Source organism: Bidens hawaiensis, unplaced genomic scaffold (assembly GCF_021521415.1).
Source record: "Bidens hawaiensis isolate Kalapana, Puna unplaced genomic scaffold, B.hawaiensis_p1.1 tig00015891_1, whole genome shotgun sequence".
Lineage (NCBI taxonomy): Eukaryota > Viridiplantae > Streptophyta > Magnoliopsida > Asterales > Asteraceae > Bidens > Bidens hawaiensis.
Window position 1 is genome coordinate 194,999 of NW_027492423.1, and position 27,255 is coordinate 222,253.

The window sequence follows — 27,255 nt, forward strand, 5'->3', positions numbered from 1 at the left end:
AGTTGAATATGCTTTTGGGGAAAGTTGAAATATTTTAGACGGAATGTTGATGATCATTGAGTTATACCCGTGGATGAATAGTAGACCTATGTAAATAAATCCGTAACCCAATATGGAATTTTGAACCGACAGTATACGAATTTCGGATATTCGAATTTTAGATATCTGCTTTTCGAATTCGATAAACATTTTTGAAAAGTTTTGGATATTTGGATATTAAATATCTAAATTATCTAATATATTTTTTATAAATTATAACGAAAATAAATATTAATCAGAAGTTTCCTAACAATTTTCAAATATTCGAAAAAAAATTAAAAAATATATATATTTTTATAAAACTATCAAATAATAATATATTTTCATAATTTAAAATCAGAATATGAAATTTCGGATACGAGTTCTGAAACTCACTATCCAAAATTTCATATATATCTTAGTTAGAACACCCCTGGTAAAAAGGACAAAAAGTTGAGGCATGATTTTCAAGGGAGACTTTGAGAAGGCCTTCGACACTTTCAACTAAGAACTTTTGGATTCAATGTTAGATTGAATGGGCTTTTTGCGTCTATGGTGTGAATATGTTCAACTGATGTGTATCGACGGCAATGCCTCTGGTTTCGGTAAATGGAACTCCCATAAAGGAATTCCAAGCCAGTTTAGGGGGTGAGACAAAAAGACCCACTCTCACTGTTATTTTTCCGTTATTGTTGTGGAGGCATTACATATGGCTACACAAAGCGGGATCGTTGAGATTATTCATTGTATTCAGTATTTAGACATGTAGCTATTGGTTATTCTCTTTCATTTCGCCAAGCATGATCAATGGACACACAAATTATTTGAGCCACCGCTCGAATAGTGATCGTCGGGTATTGGTAATCACTAATCGCCTCTCATATATTAGCCTTGCAAGCGGATCAAATACATTTTCCAAACCCAGTGTGTACAACCGATGCTACCAAGCATCCATAGAATGTCATGTTTTTCATCATTTGCATCACAATATACGTATGTCTAACACAAGCTTTTTACTTGTATAGCCGTAAATACGACATTATTTGTTTAAGTGTATATATTCATGTACTATAAAAAATGTTTTAAAATGTACAAACATGAGCCACTTTTTCATTTTCAGTATATTCTTAAAAATGGATTAGTTTTATACGTTTCAAGACGCTTTGATGATAGATAAATAGACATCTTAATTACACATCTCCATCATAGCGCAATAGATAGCTACTTTCTTTTAATCATAATAATAATGTGTACCACACATTCAAATCATCAAAAAAGTGAACACAACAAAATAAATAACATTTCTAACAGTAACATGATCAAGACAAGCTAACAACAAACTTTATTGGATATACAAGCAGATGATACAATGTTTTATAATTCCAAAAAATACATGAACCAAATAAAATATATATATTCATCACCAAAATGCACAATTCAAGATCATGAATTGATAGCATCTCTAGCACAAAATGTAATAATTTGGCATCCTCTATTATAAGGATTTGCAACCCCATTCCTTCTGCAATTATAATATGAAGAGCCAGGTGTACCACAAGGCACAACATCCCTCCTTAAAGTCTCATAACTTATATACCTTTTCCTCATCAACAACACTCTCCTACTGGTTTCAGACTCCATGAACTCATCTTCTGCCCAAACATTCTTCTCAATTGTATCAAGATCATCTTTTTTCACTGAATTAGAGTCTAAAACTGAAACCCCAGATGATAATTTGATCTGGGTGTGCAAAAGGATTGAAGAAAATAGTAGAAAGATGATGGATTTCATTTGGGTGTTGTTGAGTTGAGTTAGAGTTGAAGTGGTGTGTGATTGGTTTTTTTTTGTTTGTTTGATGGTGGTGTGCAATAAATGAGGGGTTGGCAGATTGAGTGAAGGTTATGGCATCTCACCTGCAAATAGAATGAGAAGTCTATTAACTTATGTGTCCCACATTACAATATTTTTGGTCACAAGAAATGTTAATATGTAAGAATCTTATTACTGTCACAATAATGTTATCACCAAGTCATCGTCCTTTTCTAGAACTTCATAATTTCTTTCTATAAAAACAAAAGAATCACAAGTTCAATACTAGCTCTTTAGCAACCACCATATATCCTTTAACTTTTTAATCAATTATTTATATATATTTCTTGTCTTACGCACAATATGCTTAATTATTATGTACATAAACACCTAAAAATTAACATGTTTCATATGTTTTTAAGAGCATCCACAAAGAGGCATAAAAATACTAACAAACACGCCTAGTTAGTTGACATGTCATAAAAATATCATTTTTTAAACACACAAAAAAACGGATTTCCAAAAACATTTTCATATCATCACCGCATTTTACACCCCCCACCTCTCCTGCCACTTGCAAAAGGCCTCACCTCCATATCATTTTTTCTAGTTTTTACCCGAGAACTTGTCTAAAAAGGAGTTATAAAAATGATGTCCCCAATATGGCAGTAGGTAAAAACTGATGACATGTAAAAAACACTCAAAAACAACTTTTAAAACTCTGAATTGTGGATGCTCTAAATTCATATGCAATTTTTCTTTAGTAAGACCATATCCGATAGGAGATTTTTAGGTGTTTTAGAAGTGAGAGAATATGAGGTGGAGAAGAGAGATGGTTAAATGGAGAAGATAAAGGCATGGTTGAATTCTTGTGAAAGAATCCTCAAAAACGAGTATGTGAGAGGAGATGGGGGAGAGAGGAGAAAAAAAGTGTTTTTTGTGGATTTGAAGTGGGCAAGAGAGTGAAAGGACGAGACAAGTGACACCTAAGACTCGTTATTCACTCTAAAAATCACCTTTATTGGTAATGCTAAAGTTGAGTGTTGTGGGCTTCATAAGGGGACGATATAACTTATGTGAAGGGTCTTTATTGGCTTACCATCCCAAACACCACATCAGGGATGCATGTGTGTGTGGGTGTTGGGGGGGGGGGGGGGGCTTTAAAATTTTAACAGGCGGCAAAGGAAGTTGACAAATGATGGACCAGAATCTAAAGGGGCGGGCTTTTATGGTTAAAACCCCACTATTTGCCTACGTGATATTAACATTAAATTTTAACATGGTTTTAAAGCCACTCCATAACACATAGCCTAAGTAGGTGATATAAACACGTAATTTACATACGTGTATACTATTATCCTATATATAAAAAGGAAAACAAATTGCTACGGTACCCAGACATATTTGTAATTTCGTTTGTCTTTTTGCTTTTTTCAGTGTATGTGGCTTACAAACTTTTTCCACCTGCTTTGAACACTCATTGAATTCAACGCAAATTTCACCTTGTTGATTTCCCTTAGACCGGATTAGGGTTGGAGACTTAGAATATATTGGCGATTAACCGTTGTGCATAGTTATTAACTTATTAGGCGATGTTGTTGGCTATAACTACGTCACAGGAACGGAGAAGCGATGGTGGTTCAGGTCGATGCTACGACTGTTGAAATAATGGTTTGTTACATCAGTTTTATATCTTTTTAATTTATGAAGCTTATGCTTATTTTTCTAATATTTTGTTTTTATTTCGGTGTGTGGCTGGTGAGTTTCTTTCGGTTTTGGGCTTGGAGATGTGGTCTCTTTCTTGATAGCAGTCTAGGTGTTTTTGGGCCTGGCCTACAAGCTTCTTGGAGTTGCTGGACCGACCTACACTTTCTATTATATATTCAAGAAAGGGTTTACGTTTACAACACACTTTTTGCCGACACATTTTTCTTAACACACAAAAAAACCTTTGTGGTAAAACTTTCTGTTCAGGATTCACAGCTTAATGTCCAATCTTGTTCTTGTTCGTATGTTGAGATTTTGTTTAATCTGTTAATCTCAATCAATTGCTCGTGTAGTGTTCTTTGAATATTGCAAAGAACAGATTGCTTGGATTTGTAATTTTGAATCTATTTGAAAGTAATAAGAATCTGGTTTAAGTTTTTGACATGGTATCAAGAGCTATAAAGGTTCTGATCGATTGTTAATTGATGTGATTCAGGTTCTTCCGCTGGTAGATATGTGTTCTAGGGTTTTTTCATCTTGGAACCCTAATTTCTTGTTCGTGTTGCTGTAACTCTCTGAAAGCTATCCATATTCTGAGATTGAAGAATAACCCTAAGTGAAGGTGATTCATATCGTTGGCTTGCTAAAATCCTGGTGAGATCTTTCCATATCATTTATTTTCTGTTGGCAATAGGCCTTGTTGATGTTGGGCTAGTTGGACCAGTTAATTTGTGACTCTGTATGCGTGATTGCTTGCATGCTTGTTTGTTTCTTGTTTGATATATGGGTGATTCGGGTAGCTCTAATGTTACTGAGATTAGCAAGCTGGATGCTAGCGATCCCTTGCACCTTCATGCAAGTGATTCTAGCACCTTAACAGTGGTGAATATTAAATTGAAAGGAACAGAGAATTACACTGTATGGGCAAATGCTATGCTACTTGCCCTACAAGTTAAGAATAAAATCGGTTTTATTGATGGATCTTGTAAGAGATCAACTGAAAATGAAATTCTTGCAAAACAATGGGATATGTGTAATTCTGTGGTCCTTTCATGGATTCTCAATTCTGTTTCTGATGAGTTGTACCTAGGTCAAGTTTTTTCCAAAGTTGCTTTTAGATGTGTGGGTTGAATTAAAAGAAACATATGATAAGGTTGATGGTTCTGCTGTGTTTAGTTTATATCAAAAGATTAATTCTGTTAATCAAAATGGTAGTACTGTATCAGATTATTATCATAGACTTAACACTATGTGGAAACAATTTGATGCTATGGTTCAATTGCCCTCTTGTAGTTGCAACGCATCATAAAGATTTAATGATTTTAATCCTTTGATAAAACTTATGCAGTTTTTGATGGGTCTTGATGATGTATATCAGTCTGTTAGAACGTCTTTGCTAACTAAAGATCCTTTACCTACTATTAAACTGCTTTCTCAATTATGTCTAGAGAGGAGTCCCATAGGAACTCTAGTGGAACTATAAAAACTCAAACCCAAAATATGGGGTTCTTTTCTAAAATAACCAGTCTTTTGAGTCAAAAAAGAAGTTCAATAGAGGGCCTAACCCTAACCTTAAGTGCACTAATTGCAATAAAGTTGGGCACACTGTTGAAAGATGTTTTGAAATTGTTGGATACCCTCCGGGACCAAGGTCAAAATGGGGTCAATCATATAATCAATCTAATAAACATGTTGCGTCTAATAATGTTGTTCAACATAATTATGGTAAATCTGTGTGTAGTTCAGGAACTTCTCTTACTCCTGATCAAGTGTCTAAACTGTTGAGTATGTTGAATGAAAAAACAGGAGAAGGAACTTCAGGTTCTCATGTAGGAGGTAAACCACTTGGCTCTTTTTCTGCTAGTAGTTTCAGTGATAGAGTTTTCTGTTTTGCTTGTAGCTTTCCATCCTTAAGTAATTCTGGATGGATTGTAGATTCAGGTGCCAATCAGCACATGGTAAAATCTGATAAAAACGTTTTTGATCAGATATATGTCTCTGAACTTAATGTAACAGTAAAGCATCCTAATGGTTCAAATGCTATAGTGTCTAAAATTGGTAGTATAAAATTAAGTGAAACTGTTATTTTAACTGATGTGCTTGTGGTTCCTGCGTATCATGTGAATTTGTTGTTTGTTCATAAACTTGCTAAGGATAGTAAAATTAAAGTATCTTTGATGAAAATAATTGTTATCTTCAGGATTTACTCACAAGGAGAGTCTTGGTGACTGGTAATCAAGTTGATGGTCTTTATTTCTGTGGTGATGGGTCTAATTCTTTTAAGGTGTGCTTAAGTAATTTTGATACTTTAAATATGTGGCATACTAGGCTAGGACATCCTTCTGATAATGTTTTAAATGTCTTACAAACTGATTTGAAGTTTAACTTTCAAAAACATGATTATCCATATGGCTAAACAACATAGGGAGCCATTTCCTTTAAGTGATCATCATTCTAAACATGTCGGTGACCTTATACATGTGGATGTATGGGGTCCATATAGAGTTAAAAGTAAGGAAGGCTATAGATTTTTTTCTAACTATAGTTGATGATTACACAAGAGCTGTGTGGATTTTTTTAATGAAAAACAAAGATGAAGTTTTCTTTAATATTGAGAGTTTTTTCAATTTGTTAAAAAAACCAGTTTGATAGGAAAATTAAGGTTGCAGAAGTGATAATGGGCCTGAGTTTGTTAATAATCAAATTCAAAGCTTGTTTAGAGACAAAGGTGTCATTCATCATACCACATGTACTTACACTCTACAACAAAATGGTGTTGTGGAGAGGAAACATAGGCATTTACTAAATGTTGCTAGATCACTCTTATTTCAAGGGAGTGTTCCCCTTTCTTTTTGGTCTGAATGTGTTCTAATTGCTACCTACCTTATTAACAGGACACCATCCTCTGTGTTAGAAGGTAAAAGTCCCTATGAGTGCTTTTTTGGCTTTAAGCCCTCGCTAATACATTTAAGGAACTTTGGTTGCTTATGTTTTAGTACAATTTTAAATGTTCACGATAAATTTGAAAGTTAGTATGAGAAATGTGTTTTTATAGGTTATTCTAATAAAAAAAGGTTATAAGTTGTGAAGTTTAGATAATAAAAAAGTTATTTTTTAAGAGATGTAAAGTTTTATGAAAATATCTTTCCTTTTAAAAATAGTGTTTCAGCAAAATCTTTTGAAAAATGTGAGTCTTTATCTGTTAACAATTTAAACTTTTTTGATATATATGATGAAGAAGTCTCCAAAAATTCCTTAAATCATGTAAATCCCGATGATGATGTGGGGTGCACATTGATCACTCTAGTGAGGATCAGCAGCCTAGTAGCAACTCAAGGACTTCAGATGAAACTGATACTTCAAACTCTGGTAGTTCTAGAGACGGCTCTAGTGAGGTAGATCCACCTTGTAACATCCCAAAATTTCCAAGAATAATATTTAATGTATTATTCGTTAACGTTGGAAAAGTTTACTAAAATTGGTAGAGAAATAATGACGTAATAATAAGATGGTTCAAGTAGGCTAAGTAGATGGAATTAATTATGGGCCAAAAAGAAAAGGTGGGCCTTAGGCCCATGGGCTTAAGGGAGTATAAATACCCCTTAAACCCTAATCCTTTCCATTATTATCTATCACTACACCATAGCCTACACATTGAGAAACACACACACCATCCTTTAACCCGAGCCTAGATTCAAAGTTGAAAACCCGAGCTTGTTGGTGCTAGATCATCGTGTCAAACCTAAACAACATTAAGACCAGCTCGTGTTCGTAGAACGACTCATTTAAGGTACACTTATATTTAGAAATCGTTCATATAGGTTCGGTTTGGTTTGGGAAATCATAGATCTGTGTTAGTATGGTAAAAACGAATCCAACAAAACTAAACTTACTGAAATCGATTACAGTTTGATAGGTTAATTGTTGGAATGAAAAACCCGTAGGTATATACATAAATCGCACCATGGAATCTCATATATTTGGATGATTGGACCCTTGGGGTTTGTAGGCGCTGCATAGACGATTCCAATGATACCAAAATCATGATATTTCGTTAAGAATTGAAGGTTTAATTGCAGATCTAAGATATGTTGACTGTTATTGTTCTTGATGATTTTGACTTTGACCCAAGGGTCAAAGTCTGGATAAGAACTAGATGATTCGTTATAATTAAGATAAAGAATCAGGTAGTTCATTACTCGCCCATTCGTTCTGTCAAGATAACGAATTGGCTACCCAGTTCGTTATGATTCAAATAACGAATCAAGCGATTCGTTACTCACCATTCGTCATTATTCAGATAACGAATTAGGCCGTGTCTGGGTAACGAATCAGATGAAGATAAGGTAACGAATCAGTTAGCGAATCAGACTCAGTTCGTTATAATTGAGATAACGAACTAGGCCATTCGTTATAGCGAATGAAGGAGGATTTTGTAACGAATTAGACTGTAAATTGATAACGAATTAGCCAACGAATTAGGCTTAATTCGTTATAGAAAATGAGTTAACGAGTTAGATAGTAATTAAAAATCCTAATGAAAAATGTGTTAAGACAGTTAATGTAAATAAAATTTTTCCAAGCTGACCTGGCAGCTCGACCCCAGCCAGGGGCTCTGCCCCTTGGACCCTGCTATGGGCTGCCGCCCCTAGAACCCCGCTGTCAGGGGTGCTGCCCCCGAACCCCCGTTCGTTGAGGGTTATAATTAGACCAGGAAGGAACGCGTTATGGGTAGTGATAGTTAATTGATACGCGTAATTGTTATACAGCTAGCCTTACACAGCCAAAGAAAGGAGTAACCATTAACGGAAGAAGTAACCGAGTTCAAGTGAGTTTCTAGCCCCATTTCCTTGTTATGTTTTCGGGGTTGTGTGCATACTCGATGTGACAGTTAATACACTTAACTTAAATGGTAGGTGTATGCCATGTATGATATATGTGTTAGATACGATTGATTGCTTGTCGGTACGTGAACGACCTCCGGATATTGCATGTACCGTTAGGTTATAAATAAAGATATGGATATTGTGTGTAATTCAGGGATGATTACTTGACTATACGTGAACGATCTTCGGATATTGCATGTATTGAAATAATAGCGGTGATTGTCTCCTTATATTGATATTAAATGATAAGTTATGTATAGAGTTCCTTCTATGGATAATATATAGAGTGTTCCTTAAATGGAAAGCATAGTGTTCCTTTAATGGAAAGCCCTGTGTTCCTTTAATGGAAAGCCCAGAGTTCCTTTGATGGAAAGCATAGTGTTCCTTTAATGGAAAGTATAGTGTTCCTTCTATGGAAGTATATAGGATGTTCCTTCTATGGAGAATATATATAGAGAGTGTCATTCTATGGAGAATATAGATAGTAGGGTAATAGTAATAGTTATTTTAATAGATATTATGTGACGTCCTCTTATGGATATTTATACAAGGTTAAGATATGTATGTATGTAAGATATGTGTATGTATTGTCTGTCGTCTGATTAACTAGAACTCACTCAGCGTAGCTGACTTTTAGTATACACGCAGGTATATATGTTTATCGAGAAGGTATGAGGATGACACATGGCATGGATTGAACGACTGGCATATGAAGATAGAAGAAACGATGTTTTAACTATGATGTCTTATGTTATGGTTTTAAAGAAAAGATTAAATGTTTTGTAACAAATGATTAATGTTTTATATTCCGTGAAAGTTTTAATTAACTCTGATTTATAAAAACTGTGTTTATGAGTAAATCCAACACCAAAGTAGGGCTACCGGTAACGGGGCCTTACACACCTAGAGTTGTAAATGAAAATGTCGAAACTGAAAATGTCAGCTCTTCTGAGGGTGTTCCTAGTCAAGCTCCTTTTAGAAAGTCTTCTAGGAGTTCTGGTTTGCCAATAAAAACTTAGTGATTTTGTCGTGGAAGGCAAAGTTAAGTATGGCCTTGAAAAAGTGGTTAATTTGTCTGTTGAGAATTTTTCATTTGTTTCCAGTCTCAACAAAACTGTTAAGCCCAAAAATTACTATGAGGCCTCAAAAGATTCTAATTGGGTTAATGCCATGAATGATGAAATGAATGCTCTTTATAGAAATCACACATGGAAACTTGTTGATTTGCCTAAAGATAGAAAAGCTATAGGTTGTAGGTGGGTGTATAAAATAAAATATAAGTCTAATGGTGAAATTGATAGATATAAGGCCCGCTTAGTAGCTAAAGGTTACAACCAGAAAGAAGGAATTGACTTTGATGAAACCTTCTCTCCGGTTGTTAAAATGGTAACCGTTAGGTGTGTTATAAGTCTAGCTGTTGAAAATAATTGGCCTTTGTTTCAATTAGATGTTAATAATGCCTTTTTGTATGGTGACTTACATGAAGATGTCTATATGAAATTACCTGATGGATACTTTTCAACAAATGATACTCGTGTGTGTAAACTTGTTAAGTCACTTTACGGCCTAAAGCAAGCACCACGTATGTGGAATGCTAAACTTGTTTATGCATTATTAAAAATGGGTTTTACCCAGTCTATGTGTGATTATTCTTTGTTTATTAAGTCAGAAAAATCTGTGATGGTCATTTTACTTGTCTATGTTGATGATATAGTGGTGACTGGGAATGATGAAAATGCTATAGAAGAAGTAAAACAAATGTTAAGATCAAATTTTTTGATTAAAGATTTGGGTCTTCTTAAATTTTTTTGGGTATTGAAGTTGTGAGATCAGACGAAGGGGTTTGTTTATCTCAAAGAAAATATTGCATGGAGTTGTTAGCTGAGTATGGCATGAGTGCATGCAAACCAGTTAACACTCCTATCGAACAACATTATGTTGTTACGAATATGTGTGATAAAGATAAATTTGTTTTGACAAATATTACCGGATATCAAAAATTAATTGGGAAATTAATATATATTTCACATACAAGACCAGATATTTGCTATGTTGATCAGTTTTTAAGTCAGTACATGCATAAACCTTCTAACGCCCATTTGCAAATAGGTCTAAGGTTGTTGAGGTACTTAAAAAAGGCTCATGGGTTAGGAGTTTTATTCAAAAAGGGTGCTTCTTTTAATCTGTCTGGTTATTCTGATTCGGACTGGGCAAAGTGTCTAGATACTCGAAGATCTGTGACAGGTTTTTGTATTTTTCTTGGTGATTCTCTTGTTTCTTGGAAAAGAAAAAAACAGTTGATTGTTTCCCGGTCATCTGCGGAGGCAGAGTACAGGGCTATGTGTGCATGTACTGAAGAAGTTATTTGGATAAAAAATTTGTTGAATGAGTTAAATGTTAAATTTGATCTTCCCGTATCCTTACATTGTGATAATAGTGCAGCCATATCCATCGCTGCAAATCCTGTTTTTCACAATCGAACAAAACATTTTGAGGTTAACTTGTTTCTTGCGAGAAAGAATTTCTTCCGGTATTATGAAGACCGTGTCAATAAAGTCTGACAGGCAACTGGCCGACGTGTTTACTAAAGGTCTTTCGGTAAGTCAACACGCTTTTATGTTACAGAACTTGGGATTGTTTAATGTGTTTAGATATAAAACTGAGGGGGGGGGGGTGTTGAAATAATGGTTGGTTACATCAGTTTTATATCTTTTTAATCTATAAAGCTTATGCTTATTTTTCTAATATCTTGTTTTTATTTCGGTGTGTGGCTGGTGAGTTTCATTCGGTTTTGGGCTTGGAGATGTGGTCTCTTTCTTGATAGTAGTCTAGGTGTTTTTGGGCCTGGCCTACAAGCTTCTTGGAGTTGCTGGACCGACCTACACTTTCTATTATATATTCAAGAAAGGGTTTACGTTTACAACACACTTTTTGCCGACACATTTTTCTTAACACACAAAAAAACCTTTGTGGTAAAACTCTCTGTTCAGGATTCACAGCTTATGTGATTTCCAATCTTGTTCTTGTTCGTATGTTGAGATTTTGTTTAATCTGTTAATCTCAATCAATTGCTCGTGTAGTGTAGTGTAGTGTTCTTTGGATATTGCAAAGAACAGATTGCTTGGATTTGTAATTTTGAATCTATTTGAAAGTAATAAGAATCTGGTTTAAGTTTTTGACACCGACGACAAGAGGTAACATCGAAGAGGTGGCTGCGATGGTTGGTGCTGCTTTGCGGTGTTAGTGGTACCTTCTTTGCATTTGTATTTTTCTTAGTTTTTTTATGTGAGTTTTCATGTATAAAAATTAGGATTCTTTGAATTATCTTACTTTGGGGGTGTGATAGGAATCATATTCTAGTTTTAGTCTTAATGGTCATTTGTCTATTTTGAGAAGGGGTTAAGTGTAATTATACTTTTATAAATAGGTATCAATAGCCAATAGAGAGAGGAGAGTATGTTTTAGGTTTAAGATGGCATTGCCATGGCTCCCGTGTATGCGGTGAGAGAGGGCTAGGCCCGGGAATATCTTGTAATCTTTCTTTACGTTTATAATAATATAATCGTTCTTCCTTTTTATCCCTACTATCTTATCTAAATTCAATATATAACATATCAAACCCTATCATTGGCCCGACCTTGCCTTTGACCTGCCGTTTTTTCTTTCTTCAATCATGGAAACCCTAACTCAGAGCTATCGATTGGATGCCCATGAGCTTCAAATCCAGCAATTACAGAAGGATGTCATTGGAATCAAATCCAATCTGAAGTTATTGGAGGAGGATCGGGCTGAATCGGTGGAGTTTCGACGGAGGTTTCTTAACTTGATGAAGCAACAGGAGACTGACGTAGCCAAACCTGGACCTCAAAATTCCAATTCACCTAAATCTGCTTATGATGTATCGAGATTAATCTCTAGATCTCCGTCACTTCTTCTAGATCTGTCTTCAGATCCGAAAATTGACAGTGTGGTGGATCTTTCCTTCGGTTCTCTTCCTACTTCACCATCATTATTATCTCAATTGGAGGCTATAAGTTCCATATCTGATGAAAAATCACTTGGCCATGGCTATCTGATGTCGCATGGCGATACTGGAGTCATGCCAGAGAAGAGGCACGTCGATGGTTCGTCGAGATCTGAATTTTCCGGCGAGATTTTCTCTGGATCTGATTCAAAATCTATTACACCTACACCATCGATTTTGGATTCAGCTAAATCGGAACATGAAGTCTCGACATTAACATCCAGATCTGATTCAAAATGTATTACACTACCAGATCCGTCTCTAGATTTGGAAATTGGCTATGTGGTGGATCGTTTCTCAGGCTTTATTCCTAATTCTCCATCTCTACTCGTTCAATTGGAGGCAATAATCACCCATTCTGAAGCCAATTCGTTTGGCGTGAGTAATAATCTACCCAGATCTGACATGCAATCAACCGACCAAGCCAAATTAGGGCTGGTTGGTGATATTTGGGTCGTATGCCAGTGGGCTTTGGACCCAGGTGTGGAGCAGGAAATTATTTTGGGTCGGGACTCTCCAGATTTAGGCCCGTTAGCCATATTGGGCTTCAATATAGCTGGACAATCACTACCGGAGGGGAAGACCGGATTTAAGGATGCCGCTCAGATCCCAGTTACTTCAATTGTGTTTCTCTATGATTCGGGGTTGCAATTAATTTCAATTGCACTTGAGGGAGTGACCATCCAATCTGCTGGTCGACACGGTGGTTCCAAGGATTTCTTAATCCCTAATAATCACCCGAGTCAAGACCGAATTGGTAGTAAATTGCTTGTTGTTCAAACCTTTGAGTGGAACTCGGGTTGGGACTTTGGTTGGTTCGACTATACCCGACCTCCTGCTTTTGCTTTGAAGCTGTTTGTTTTGGATGAGGATCCTAAACCACCTGATCCGTATACAAACCTTATATCAGATTTGTTAGGGAAACTGTGTCATGGTTGGTGCAAGATTGCAAGTCAGGTTGTTGCGGGTGTTGTTGGTTCATATCATTTGTGGGTAGTGCATGGGCAGGGTCGACCACCTGAAGACGCAACCAAGACGATCTCCATGTTGGATTTGAAATTAGTTAGCCGATTCCAGTCTTGAGGACAAGACTTTTTTGAAGGGGGAAGTAATGATAAGAATCATATTCTAGTTTTAGTCTTAATTGTCATTTGTCTATTTTGAGAGGGGGTTAAGTGTAATTATACTTTTATAAATAGGTGTCAATAGCCAATAGAGAGAGGAGAGTATGTTTTAGGTTTAAGATGACATGTCATGGCTCCCGTCTATGCGGTGAGAGAGGGCTAGACCCGAGAATATCTTGTAATCTTTCTTTATGTTTATAATAATAAAACCATTCTTCCTTTTTATCCCTACTATCTTATCAAAATTCAATATATAGCATATCAAACCCTATCAGGGTGTTTGGGATTCCCATGTACAAACATAATGTAATGGCCCAACCCGTGTTTTGGTTTTGTTGTCTTTGCATATCCTGCTGTAGTTGAGAGTCATCAAGGAAAAACACCATATCGATGACATAATATTAAATTTATCAATTGTAAGTCTTTTAGTTGAGTTCTTGATCGATAATAATATATTGTTATTAAATATATTATTAAAACGTTAGGTTGAGGTACAAACAAGTTCCTATAGAAACCATAACACAATCATTTGAAAGAGTAGCAACATTCAAAGTTATCATTGTCTTAACCGGACAAGAAAGATATTTTTGGGTGGTCTAGCATCAACGGGAACTGAAAATAATTTCAAAAGGTATTTTGAACAATTTGGTGCACATGCAAATGTTGTGGTTGTGCATGATCATAACACACAAAGACAAAGAGGATTTGGATTCATATAACTCTATGTGTAATAAAATACTTGATATTAATATATTGATAGGAAAATATTTTGTGAACATGTACAATACACAATGGTTATATATATGCAAGACTATTGCTTAGCTAAACACAACGTCTTACAAAAAAAAAACAAACGAACAAGCTAAATAAAAAAATCCAAACACGCCAAGGAAACATCTATTATACATAAATGAACAGTAAACAAATATTTCTCGTTCTTTTTGTGTTTAATTTCAAGGAAAAGGACACAACGTTACATTTATATTATTTTCTTTCATCATGCAATTTTTAAAATAAGATAAAATGAATTTTATTGTTATGCACAAATAACTACCTTGCATAACTCTAAGATGTCATCAGATCGTCTTTCAAGGCCCCATGTGGCGTGCTCGGTTGCCTGACAGTGAGTTATCGTGTCTCGTTTATGATTAGAGTCACTAGTTTCGTTTTTCATAGACTCATCAGGTGAGTAGCACACATCTCGCGACCATTGATGCATTCGATGTACAACCACAACCCAGCATATTTACGTCTCTATCTTGCCGTGGTCGTCCCCTATGAAGTCGGCGTGAAGCATCAGATTCGGCCGTTATCATCTTCACTTGCATCAAAATTGTTTGCATCTAAATCACATAGACCAACCTTATAATTAGTTGTTTTATATATGTAACTTATAATTGGTAACACGTGTCAAGCATCTTATCCGTCCATGTAATATCTTCAAGTCAAGGTCATTGTGGACTTTGGTCTATAACGTTGTATTTTACCCACTAATACGGCCTCATGCATAGACATGCCTACCATTTAAACATTTTTGCCCCTCGACTTTTGGTTTAATCCAACTTTAACCTCTTCATTTTAAAATAGTCCGCATTGTATATGTATTTTGACTCGACATTTTTTTCAGCATATCTATTTTGTTTACAACATATAGAATAACCAAAAATATGTTACAACATAAGTTATTTTAAAATTATAAGTAAGAAACAAATGTTATACTTAAGAAGAAAAGTAGCTATGTTAGAAGATTAAACGAGTCACAGAACTTTTACAATTTAGTTCATTGTTAAAACACAAATTGGGCAACTCAACAATCTGCTACCTTCGATCATCCACGTTTTCAAAAACCGGATCACAAACCAACAACCTTGCCAATCCAATTTGCAGTGTTACTGAATCAAATATAGTCACCATGACAAAATATAAGTTATAACAACTGTAAAGACATAATTACATAAACTAATTAGTAAGTACCAAAGCAGTGCACCCTATGCTTCAAGTTTTAACATGCTTCGTGATCAAGAGGGAAGATCCATGGTTCATACATAAAGACGAAGAGAGTCACAGGTCAAAGTTTATACTTCTAATTTCAATACTCCATCATCAAACATCGATGGTCCATTACGTGTTGATCTAAAGGTTTTATTTTTATTAGTATACAAAGTCAGTTGTTTACCATACTCATAAATACATTATACTAATTATAGTTGTTAAATTGTGCTCAAGCACAACCTTAATTTCATAATCTAATGAAATTGTTCTTATGTTATTGGGGGTCAACATAAACTGAGGAAGACCCGTGAGATCCTTAAGACTTATAAGACCTAAACCAACCTAAACGGTTATTTTCAACAGGGTCAGCGGGTCCAGAGAATACCATGAATTGGGTTCTGTTCAGGTCCGAATACGAGCAGGACCCGCTTTCTCACCCCTATAATTTGTATAACACTTATTAACATGTAAGTAAAATTAGTAATTTTGAATTTGGATTGTAGAGGGTAGATAATGCAATTCACATAAAGTATGAGTTGGAAGTGAAACAAAGTTATCCTTTAACCCACGTGGAGTGACGAATATGCGTCTGCCACGTCACCTCTCTGTATATATATCGTCTTCATCTGCTATACGTCTGCAATTGATTAATTATTACAGAGGAAGACGATGGCTACAGCAGTCGAACATGCTCCGATCAACGGTAACCACGGTTGCTGCAACACAGGACCAGGTTACGCTACGCCGATTGAGGCCATGGGTGGGCCCAAAGAGTCTCTGATCTACGTCACTTGTGTGTACACAGGTATACATCTTCATCTTCTCCGATCTGATTAAGTTGATTTCGATCATGTGAATTATGTTACCGGTTTTTATTTTGTTTCGGATACAGAGTATTTATATTCAGGAGTATGTTATTTATTTATTAGTATCTTTTAACGAGATTCGGAATTTAATTTAATATTTTAATGTAGTTAACAGTCAATATTCTATAAAACACTTTAATAAATGTAACATACACTACATCGCTTTTATCAGGAGTCTGATTTATTAATATCATTTTTATTTCAAGTTTGAGTAAACAAAAATTTTAGAGACCTGGACCCTTTTTGATTCAATCATTTGACTTTTGACCATAACATCAGTCAAAGAAAAGTCAACAATTTAAATTTCAAATCATCTGACTGAAAATGTGCTAAATTGGTAGGCTAGAAATACGGGTAAATTTACGCTACGTACGTATATAAATTTTCGGACGAAAAACTCACTAAGCTTTGCCCATGAACCTTACCCCTATCCTAATTCATAGTACACTAGCTTATAGTCCTGTGTACTGCACAGGGGCAATTACCGAATATGCATGCAAAACAGTCATACTAATAAACTTATCCTACATTGTTATCACTTATCAGACAAGCGTTGTGCTACACAACTTTTTGTTCTTTCTTAATTTACAAATAATATCAAAAAGTTGTAGTACTTGCCTTGTTTGCTATGTTTTTTGTTTGCCCCGTTCAGTACACTTTACTGCATCCGCCTGTAAACGAACGAAACGTTATCATTAAAACTAAAGGCATAAATTAATAAATTCAATTGGTGGATGTTGGAAGTTGTATAGGATGATGAATCCGCACAATTTAGCATGAATCCACATAATTTCATTAAGCTATTTGGTTGCCATGAAGTATGTATTACTGTGTTGGTTCAAGACTTCATTTTGGTATGTAGAGTGTACAATTGCCGCCCAAAAATGGTTAAGTGAAATCAATTACAGCATGGGCTGCAGGTAACACCCTGCGCGTGTGTTGAATTTTTAAATTAACGGAGTGCTAAAACCGTTATTATTTTAGACCACCCGTAGTGGTGGCGGTATCCAGGCATTTTCCTCCATAACACCGGGGAACACCGCCCCCCTTGGCGTTTTGGAGGTGGCGTTTTGGGGTAGCGTTTTCTACAAAACGCGATGGTGGCACGAATTTTGATAAATTTGTATGTGGGGAGAGGAGAGAGAGGGGAATAAATCTAACTATGGCAGGAGAGTTATGGCGTTTTGCCCACTACGCCACTTTTTGCAAAACTCTCAATTGATGACGGGGATGGCACATGGGACAAAATGCCTAAGGGTGAGGCGTTTTAACTACACGTGGTCTTAGGACCCGGACAAGTCTATAAACTTTATCAAATCCTGACTAATCCGCTCATGTATGTTGTTTCCTTGATATTAGTGAACAACAGAAATGAAGTATAAAGATACAAACATTGAGGCAGTCTCAAACTTCACAAAAAGATTGTTAAAAGGAATAATATTGAAAGGTGACTAACCATATATCAGAACCAGAGCTAGTTGATAATAAGCCGTTAATTAACAAACCAGAAGATAGGCAGAAATGTGACGATAAAGAGGTGACATTTAATTGAGGACAATAGAAACAAATTTAGTACTACTGATGTACCCCAAGTAAACCAAAAGTACAACTGAAGTACACCCAACGAAAACTAAAGTACATACATGGAAGAACAAAGGTAGTTATAAGAAAGTCAACACATTATGCAGTTCAACTGCTTAGTTGAAGTACATAACATAAGGTAATATCATGCTGGATTAGATTAAATATATTATTTAAATCGTATATTAGTTAAGAATTATCACAATTACTTTTAACCAAGAGTTATGATTAGATTTGTTACTTTTTGTATTTTATAGTTGATTAATAATACATAATAATTGTTATTCGTGTTCGCTCATTAATCAAGAAGGATAAACGATAATTAACGCGCAATTTGTAAATAACCGACTTATATTATAACCAGAAAATATAACTCAAAAAACTGATTACAATAACTTTGGTAGTGATGGTGGTGATTGTTGTGTTTGTTGTTGTTGTTGTGATGTTGTGTCTAACACTAACTTTGTACATGTATTTATACTAGTAACCCAACTTGGTCACCAAGCATAATATGTGGTCACCACTCAACTTGGCCACCAAGGTGAACTTGGGCAACAAGGTCAACTTGGCCAACAAGGTGAACTTGGCCACCAAGCATATGGAATGTTTCATAATACCCCTTAGACTTTAACCGACTTGTTAAAACCTCTTAGGCCCGGTTCACCGACTTGTGAGCCGGAATAGAAATTAATCCAACAATTAATTTTATAAACGGACCCAAACGACCACTAAAGGACACCAACGGACACAAATGACTGAATGAGCATAAACAAACACAAGCCAACAAACATATATTAATTTGAGAATAATAATCACTAAATCAACACAAAATCACCCAAAAATCCGTAAGTACACCACATAATATCCAAAAAAGCTGAACATAGTAATCGTTAACATAATTATATTAAAATAGTAACAGTAAAAAAAGATCGTAATAGTAAAATTCTAATAAATGAACATATATATGTAAGCCAACGTAACCGGGTGAACATAAACGAACACAAACAAACATTAACGAACGAACTAACACATTACTGAACATTCACGAACACAATTGAACAGACACGACCTCTGTTCGTGTTCATTTGTTAAGCTTACCAAACACAATTTTTGTTTATGTTCTTTCATTTATTAAATGAACGAACATTAACGAACTTCCCGCAGAACTGTTCACGAACGTTCGGTTTGGTTCGTTTACAGCCCTAGCAGCAAGTATGCAATTGATTTATAAACTGAAAATTAGCAGCAAGCATGTTTACCTAAACCAACCATCTGTAAATTATTTATTAAACTGAAAATTGCTTATAGTTCCTGAATTACGATGCGTGCCATTGAATAGTGTCTGTTGGTAATTATGGTGTTATCAACGTGTATTTTAGTATATTGGATTAATTTGTCGATCGAGTAAATAACGTTAGAGATTAAAAGAGTTGGGTGACTAACTAGGTGGCGCCACATCAGCTTTTTTGGTATTGTTTTTATATAGAATATAGATTTAATTAAAAAGTTTATCATAATATGCTACAATCAGATTAGTGGTTTCTTTTATAAATTAAGAACACATTTCTTTGTTTTTGGTATATTCAAGGAACAGGGAAGGACAAACCAGATTTCCTAGGAACAGTTGACGTGGACCCCACCTCGAAAACATATTCACAAGTCATCCACAGGCTGCCTATGCCAAACAAAGGTGATGAGTTACATCATTCCGGTTGGAATGCTTGCAGTTCTTGTTACAATGATTCAACCACCTCGCGTCGGTTCCTTGTTCTCCCGGCTCTCGTGTACGTATCCTTAACCGCCAGCGAGAAAACAGTTGACTTTTGATTGTCACCAAGCTAGTTTTAGCTCAGTCTCATAAACTTTTGTTTCTGTTTCATGTTTTTCAGGTCAGGTCGAATATACGTTGTTGATACACAAAAGGATCCGCGGGCCCCCGCCTTCCATAAGGCGGTTGAGCCTGCTGACATTGCTAGTAAAACTGGGCTTGCGTATCCCCACACAGCTCATTGTCTTGCTTCGGGTGACATAATGGTCTCGTGCCTTGGAGACAAAGAAGGGAAGGCGGAAGGGAACGGGTTTCTTCTACTTGACTCGAATTTTAATGTGAAAGGAAGGTAATTAGCTAGTTACATATAATATGATTTAATTTTGTATGTTTAAAAGTGGTGAAATGAGGTGGTTAGGCGGTTTGAGTTATCGGTCAAACCATGTACACTATTTTACTAGTTCTGGTAGATGTGCGCATGAAACCGAAATAAGCGAGCCAAACCCAAAATAATCCACATCAGTTTTCATGGACTGACAGAAAAATGACCCGCTTAACCTGAAATTTTTTTGTCAAATTTAATTATTTTTCATATTAGTACTCTAAAGTTACAAGTTTACGATCATAAATATAAATGTACGTAAAATAATTATGTTTAAACTGTATAACTCGATCTGTTTTAAAAAAAATAAGTATAAGTAAACTAGTCAGCCCATGAACCCATCAGGCCGACCCAAACATGACCCGATTAGCTAAATGTGTTTGCAGGTTCTCCCAAAACACTCAAACCCATTTAAACCCGCGAATTTCTTACAGGGAAACTAATTATTTCTGATATTGCTATATCTTAGGTGGGAGAAACCAGGGCATAGTCCATTGTTTGGATATGATTATTGGTACCAACCTCGACATAAAACCATGATTAGTACATCATGGGGTGCGCCGTCAGCTTTTACACAGGGATTCAACCTCCAGGATGTTTCAAACGGTTTATATGGTCGCCATTTGCACGTGTACAACTGGCCCGATGGAGAACTGAAACAAACTATTGATTTAGGCCCTAATGGGCTCCTACCATTAGAGGTTAGTGCTTGAAAGTTTCCAAATGAATGCATAAGGGAGTGTTTGCATGCATGTTTAAAGTTAAAACTAATCATTTTGAACACCCCTCTAATATGACTATTTTCTTATATCAAGTTTGAGTAAACAACTTTGTTTTGTTCCTTCAAATTTCAAACAGAGCGATTTAAGGTAAGTTTCACCCTTGAAGGCACGTAGCTAGTGTTTTTGCGCCATTTAGAAAAAAGTCAACATGGTCAAATTTACCGACAAATCATCGTGTTTGACCTGGTATCCTTTATAAATAAAGAAATGTTAAGATTGTGAATTCTATCAAAAATGTTAAATATTTATTGGGTTTTAAGAAAAATTCAGCGCCAAGTCAACATGGTCAATTTACCGACAAATCATCATTTTTGATCTGGTATCCTTTACAAATCAGCTTAAATAAGAAAAATTCCAAGATTGTGTTTTGTCAAAAATGTTACTTCTTTTAGTTTTTGACTTTTTTAAGTTTTTTTTTTCTGGCCAAAAAATTTAACTATCACCACGACAAAAAAAAGTCAACACGGTCAAACTTACGAAGAAGTCATGATTTTTTTACAGATAAGGTTTTTGCATGACCCGACTAAAGATACAGGGTTTGTTGGATGCGCATTAAGCAGCAACATGGTTCGGTTTTTCAAAAACTCTGATGGATCATGGAGCCATGAGGTACAAATTTTATCTTTTAATCTCATTCAGATCACAAACATCTGATAACTAATAAATTTGATAACACAGGTGGCAATGGTAGTCAAACCAGTTAAGGTCCAAAACTGGATTTTACCCGAAATGCCCGGGCTTATTACGGACTTCCTCATTTCTCTTGATGATCGGTTTCTTTACTTTGTGAACTGGTTACATGGGGATATTAGACAGTATAATATTGTAGACCCTACAAGCCCGGTTTTGGTGGGCCTGGTTTGGGTCGGTGGGCTGTTTCAGAAAGGAAGCCCGGTAGTTGCTGAGAACGAAGATGGTACAACTTATCAAGTCGACGTTCCACAAGTCAAGGTAAGCGTTTTCATGAGTAGTAAATTTCAAAAATGATCAGTTTTAAAATAACTAGTTTTTTATATAACTAGAAACACAATTAGTTTATATAAACATCATTAATCGGTTTCATGATTGTTTCATTTAGGGACACCAGTTGATAGGGGGGCCACAGATGATCCAACTGAGCTTAGACGGGAAACGCTTGTACGTTACAAACTCGTTATTCAGCAAATGGGACAAGCAGTTTTATCCAGAACTTGTGGAAAAAGGATCTCACATGTTACAAATTGATGTGAACAATGAAGAAGGCGGACTTTCTATAAACCCCGATTTCTATGTTGACTTTGGAGCCGAACCAGATGGACCTTGCTTGGCTCATGAAATGAGATATCCGGGTGGTGACTGCACCTCAGATATATGGGTTTAAACTATAAGTTTGGTTACAACAATGAGAATAATAAAGCTATTTGTAATAAAACTTTGGTTATGTACTTTGTATCTGAAATACAGTTTCATTTTACTATTTTAGTTTTTATATATTGATGATGAACTGAATATGCTGCAAGTCATGATGCACATGATTTTTAGGAGTCATCTAGTGCCACAAGCTAATAGATCTTTAGAGATGAATATGAGCTCAACTTTTATTCGAGCTTGCTTAATTAATTTTAAGAAAAATTATATGTATACTGCAAAATCACATTTTATTTAGTTAAAAAATGAAGACTTGGTATAAAGGTTATACTCTCGTATTTACTGCAATATCAAATTTATTTTGTTAAAAAATGAAGACTTGGTATAAAAGTTACTCTTAGTTTTTGGCATGATGCATACTTGTTTTGTATCAACAAAAATAATAACAGTCATTAAAAAGTTGTACTTAAATTCTTAAGTGTATGTTGTACAATATGATAGTGCACTTTCTTATGTTTATGTATAGAGCAGAACATTGCATATATCTCAAAACATAAGACATATTTTGTAGTGACTATAAATCAAACACTAACTTGGAAATGATTCATCACCTTTTGTATATCCCATCTCAAAAATATAAAACACAAGTCTCATGAGGATAACTCTCATCTCACAAGATCTACACATTCAACACATTTGACCAAACCATCAATCAAAACAATAACTAGAAACTCTTCTTTCCACAAATCCCATCTTTTGAAATTACCTTTTCTTCAATCTTGTTGGCAAATGTCACCTTCGGTCGTAACAGATTCTGCCACATCATAAAAACCAATGAGTTAGTTAATCTTTCCACAATTCTCATCTTTTGAATTTAATCTTTTTTCTTGAGTTAATAATTATACCATGCTTCTGCAGTGAATGCTTAGATCCTCATTCATTTGTGCCAAACGTGCTCTCGCTTCTTGCTCCTTGTATAAAGCCTTTGCACACGCTTCTTTCGCCTGAAGTAAGGTTAAAATGGTAAAGTTCTTAGAAAAGTAAAATCAACAGAAAGAGGAATAAATACCTGTTTTTGTTTAACAGTATCAAAAGAACTGGAAGCGCTGGAAGCTTCTAGAACGTTTCGAAGATATTTCAAGTCGTTAATCAGCTCCAGCGCAACCTCTTCAGCATCATGCATCTGATTCTTTGAAAACTCAAACGATCTTTCGGCATGTAAACGAAAAGATGTGCAGTTAAGACAGTTGCAGATTCCTCTGCACCCTCTTGGAGTTCTCTTCAAGATTCCACTTTTAATACTTTCCACTTGAGTTTCGAGAATCGGCATCGGATATTGTTGTGGACTTTCTTTGACTTTTATCTGAAGCTCAGCACTTTGACTTTGCACGATGCAAAGCGGTGTCGCTTCTAAAGGTGGTTCTTCAACACATGTCAGTTTAAGTTTGGGTGGTGATTGTTCCATCTTTATACAACTGTCAGACTTAACAGCTTCCGCTAACTGTAAAATTGATTCACCAGTTTCCTTATTTGGCACATTTGCATCCAAAATATTGTCGTTTGAAACTAAAGCAACCAAATTTGTTTTATCAAGTGATGCGTCAACTGGAACCAATGTAGATGTAGGAGAATTTGATGCCTCGTCTGCAGTAGTGGAAACTAAAAATTGCGTTGGTGGTTGTTCGTTTTGCTCGATTGCTTTCTCGGGTTTTAAAGATTGATCGTCTTTCAAGGGGCCTATTAAAATACATAAATAAAAAGTTGGAAAAAAAACATGAAATATCTCATTTTTTTATTTGAGAAATAAATTATTACCTGAATAGTCTTCGGCAACACTCATCAAGAATGGAAGCAATCTTCTATGACTAAAAGAAGTTGGAGTTTGAAGTGCTTTCAACCTCGAACACGATTTAAGTCCCTAAAAATTAATCAAAACCCCAAATATTAAAAAAATAATTAGCCATCATTTTTATAAAAAAAACATGAATATTGAGAGTTAAAGTTTAAAACAATATTAACTGATTATAAATATTATAAAGACTGAACATTACCAGTTTAGACGCCGGCTTTACAAGCGCACCCGAAACGTTATCAACCTTGGATTTACTATATATATTTGAATCAGGTGGTGTTGTCTGCTCACTCTCTAACGAGTCATTTACAACATCTTCTTGGCTTTTCTGCACCGCATCAGAAGTCTCAACAGTACTAACTAAACCAGCATTCACACTGTTTGAATTATTCAGTAAACCATCCGCCAATTTGCTAGAATTAAACACCGGACCAGTTTCCTCATCTTTAAGAGCAACCACATTAGGAACCGGATTACTTGATTCCAAACTCTTAGGCAATGCTGCCTCAAGTATCTCAAAACTCGAAGAATCTGCTATTATAAGTTTATAACTAACAAAGTTAACAAAATCCAGTAATCTAACAGATAATAAAATGAAACCGAGTTATGTATTTACCATCATTCTCTGAATCCATTAGATAAGGAAGCAGCCTTCTATAATTAAAAGAAGTCAGACTTACAAACACCTTTCGACCACCACGTAAACTTGCTACCTATCATTCAATTCCATAAAGCACAACTTTAAGTGCAAGATTCAAAATATACTCAAATTGATCATAATAATGAATTAGCTAAACAGTTGTCAAAATCCTGTCTAGGCGCCAATTAATCCACAATTAATCCCAAACAGCGCTCGGTAGATGGGATTTCCCCAAATCACTCAAATTAATTGGTAGTCTCAAAATCAATTAGAAAAAAGTTAAAAGCTGTCAAATTTTGATCAAAATCAGTAGAATTGGTTCAAAACCAAAACGGTATATACAAATTTTGTATAAATACAAGCGCGCGCGCACACATATATACAAAATAAGTCAATTAAGTCGTAACATATATGTATGGTTTCAGATTAACCTTGATTAATCGTTACTCACTACCCAATTAATCATTATTTGAACTAACTCAGTCAAAATTAAGAATATTATATATAAAATTTGGTATATTTCAAAAACTACATATCAATTGCAATCTGATTAATTCTAATTAATAGTTAGTCCCTACCCTACCACCCGACAAGCGCATACCAAGTTCTACAACAATGCATATATGATATATGTAATTAAGCGCACATACTCAATATTGCAACTATCAACTAATATAACAATTAGCAAATATAAACAAAATTAGAGTGATAATTAACCAACTCTTACCGAAGATTGACTCTTATTCATAAGATCTTTACTGTCTGCAACTTCATTAGCAACAGGGGTCTTATTCTCTTCAACTTCTACAACTGCTGACGTCATCTTAACATCACCACCAGCATCCGCCACAGCAACATCAGCTTCCAACCCACAATTGATGACGTCACCCACACTCTTTTCCGAATCAACAACCGACCCAACAGGGTTTCCGTCACTCTGCTTACAAACATTCACGTCAGCTTCCACGTCAGCAGTCGCAGGCGAAAACACTCTCCTGGCGCGAAGATCCTTGACTGATGACACAGCTTCCGGTTCCTTATGTTTCACTACTGATTCAGCTTTAATACCTTTCATCAGCTTAATATTATTATTATTACCACGGCTTCGATTGGAATCAGATCGGGAGTACCCAGATCGGTGTCGGTGGAAATAGATCTGGGTTTTGCTCCGGGTGAATATGCCGCCAAACGGGTCGGATTCCGACGGCCGGTTCTTGCGTTTCCTGGATCTGATAACCGGGTCCATCGATTTGAATCTTATTTTCTTGGGTGTTATTATCTGGGTTAGGGTTTTGGTTTCAATTGAAGATGATGATGATTGAGTATAGAATATTATGTAGTGGTCTTGATAACCTGGCGGGAAAAAGGGTCTTATTATTAGATGGCGGGAAATAGAGTAATATACTCCCGCTGAAATGTTTTTGCAGTGTGACCGATTTACCCTCTTATCCAAAGAGTGTGTTTCGTTTAGGCGCCTTGGGTGCTTTGAATTTTTACATATTTTCTTACAAATTATTAGAGTTTGAAAATTAGAAAATGTAAATGTTAAAAAGTATAACGAGGAGAACATATGTTAGCAACTTATATAATTTTTTTTCTTGTGACAGCTAAATAGTATTTTAATTTGTAAGTGGTTATTGACTATCATGTCAACTCGAGAAATCTGATGGACTGACCTGGTGTAGGTCACTTAATTGTAAATCTTTTAAGTAGGTTAGTATTAACATGTTCTTGATATAGCTTTAATTATATTTAATTTTCATTTCTATGTTAGATTAATTGTGAATGTCTTTTGAGATTAAACAAGTTAACCTTTTGTATACATACCTATCATGTTTTAGTTTTATAAGTCGAGAAGGTTGAGACCATTATTTTGCATGAGTTTTTAGGTTTTGGGTCAATTTTTGAATATGGGTTGCATATTTTTTATTTGGGCGGTTGCATACAACCCATATACAGTAATCCAATCATGAATATAATTAGTTTAATTTTTTAAACAATTCAACCCGGTGCAACCGATTATATCATATTTTAGCTCATCTCGATAAGAGTTGAGATTGGTTTTAAAGCATTGAGTAGGTGTAAAATGCATTATAGTTCAAGACTAGTATAATTTTCGACACCAACGGACCTCAGTGGAGCACCACACCTTTATGGGGTCTAAGATAACGTTTGGTATACATCAATGAAACGGGGAATTGAATGAATCATTATGATATAGTGATGGAATAATTGTTTGGTGTAGAATCAATCATTACATAAAGAATCATATTCACTAAAAACATTCCATTATTTCCATCACACCCTTGTATTTTTTTTCATTTCATTCTCATTTCAACTTACACTTTAGATATCAACACCTGACAACCGCCATCACTAACGCTACCACCGCAACCTCACCACCACTGCCACCTTCGCCATTGCCACCACCATCACCTGACCACTGTCACCACACCCACCACCTGTCTACCATCATC

General features: G+C 35.5%; 2 protein-coding genes and 1 long non-coding RNA gene across 3 annotated transcripts; 1 reads left to right on the forward strand and 2 right to left on the reverse strand.

Annotated features, from left to right (window-relative positions):
• Positions 1-6,819: 6,819 nt before the first annotated feature.
• LOC143549994 (uncharacterized) lies at positions 6,820-9,485 on the reverse strand. Its single transcript, XR_013138243.1, has 2 exons — positions 9,324-9,485; positions 6,820-6,939 (listed from the first exon to the last, which is right to left on the reverse strand). It is a non-coding gene; the product is annotated as an uncharacterized LOC143549994 (long non-coding RNA).
• A 6,612-nt stretch (positions 9,486-16,097) lies between these two features.
• LOC143550002 (selenium-binding protein 1-like) lies at positions 16,098-22,411 on the forward strand. The gene is made up of 7 exons (XM_077040753.1): positions 16,098-16,365; positions 19,596-19,791; positions 19,897-20,124; positions 20,627-20,858; positions 21,441-21,548; positions 21,618-21,890; positions 22,018-22,411. Exons 1-7 carry the CDS (start codon positions 16,230-16,232, stop codon positions 22,297-22,299), a joined length of 1,455 nt encoding a protein of 484 aa, XP_076896868.1. The 5' UTR covers positions 16,098-16,229; the 3' UTR covers positions 22,300-22,411.
• On the reverse strand, positions 22,359-26,024 carry LOC143550005 (uncharacterized). The gene is made up of 8 exons (XM_077040755.1): positions 25,506-26,024; positions 24,755-24,851; positions 24,338-24,669; positions 24,102-24,204; positions 23,356-24,023; positions 23,192-23,290; positions 22,793-23,100; positions 22,359-22,480 (listed from the first exon to the last, which is right to left on the reverse strand). Exons 1-7 carry the CDS (start codon positions 26,022-26,024, stop codon positions 23,011-23,013), a joined length of 1,908 nt encoding a protein of 635 aa, XP_076896870.1. The 3' UTR covers positions 22,359-22,480; positions 22,793-23,010.
• Positions 26,025-27,255: the final 1,231 nt, after the last annotated feature.

Bases quoted from the DNA above. Each gene is read 5' to 3' on its own strand.
- LOC143550002 (XM_077040753.1), top strand. From the start codon at position 16,230: ATGGCTACAGCAGTCGAACATGCTCCGATCAACGGTAACCACGGTTGC. The intron at 16,366-19,595 runs GTATACATCTTC...GGTATATTCAAG, and splicing joins CGTCACTTGTGTGTACACAG to GAACAGGGAAGGACAAACCA. The intron at 21,891-22,017 runs GTAAGCGTTTTC...TGTTTCATTTAG, and splicing joins TCGACGTTCCACAAGTCAAG to GGACACCAGTTGATAGGGGG.
- LOC143550005 (XM_077040755.1), bottom strand. From the start codon at position 26,024: ATGGACCCGGTTATCAGATCCAGGAAACGCAAGAACCGGCCGTCGGAA. The intron at 24,852-25,505 runs GTAAGAGTTGGT...ATTGAATGATAG, and splicing joins TGAATAAGAGTCAATCTTCG to GTAGCAAGTTTACGTGGTGG. The intron at 23,101-23,191 runs GTATAATTATTA...ATGATGTGGCAG, and splicing joins GCATTCACTGCAGAAGCATG to AATCTGTTACGACCGAAGGT.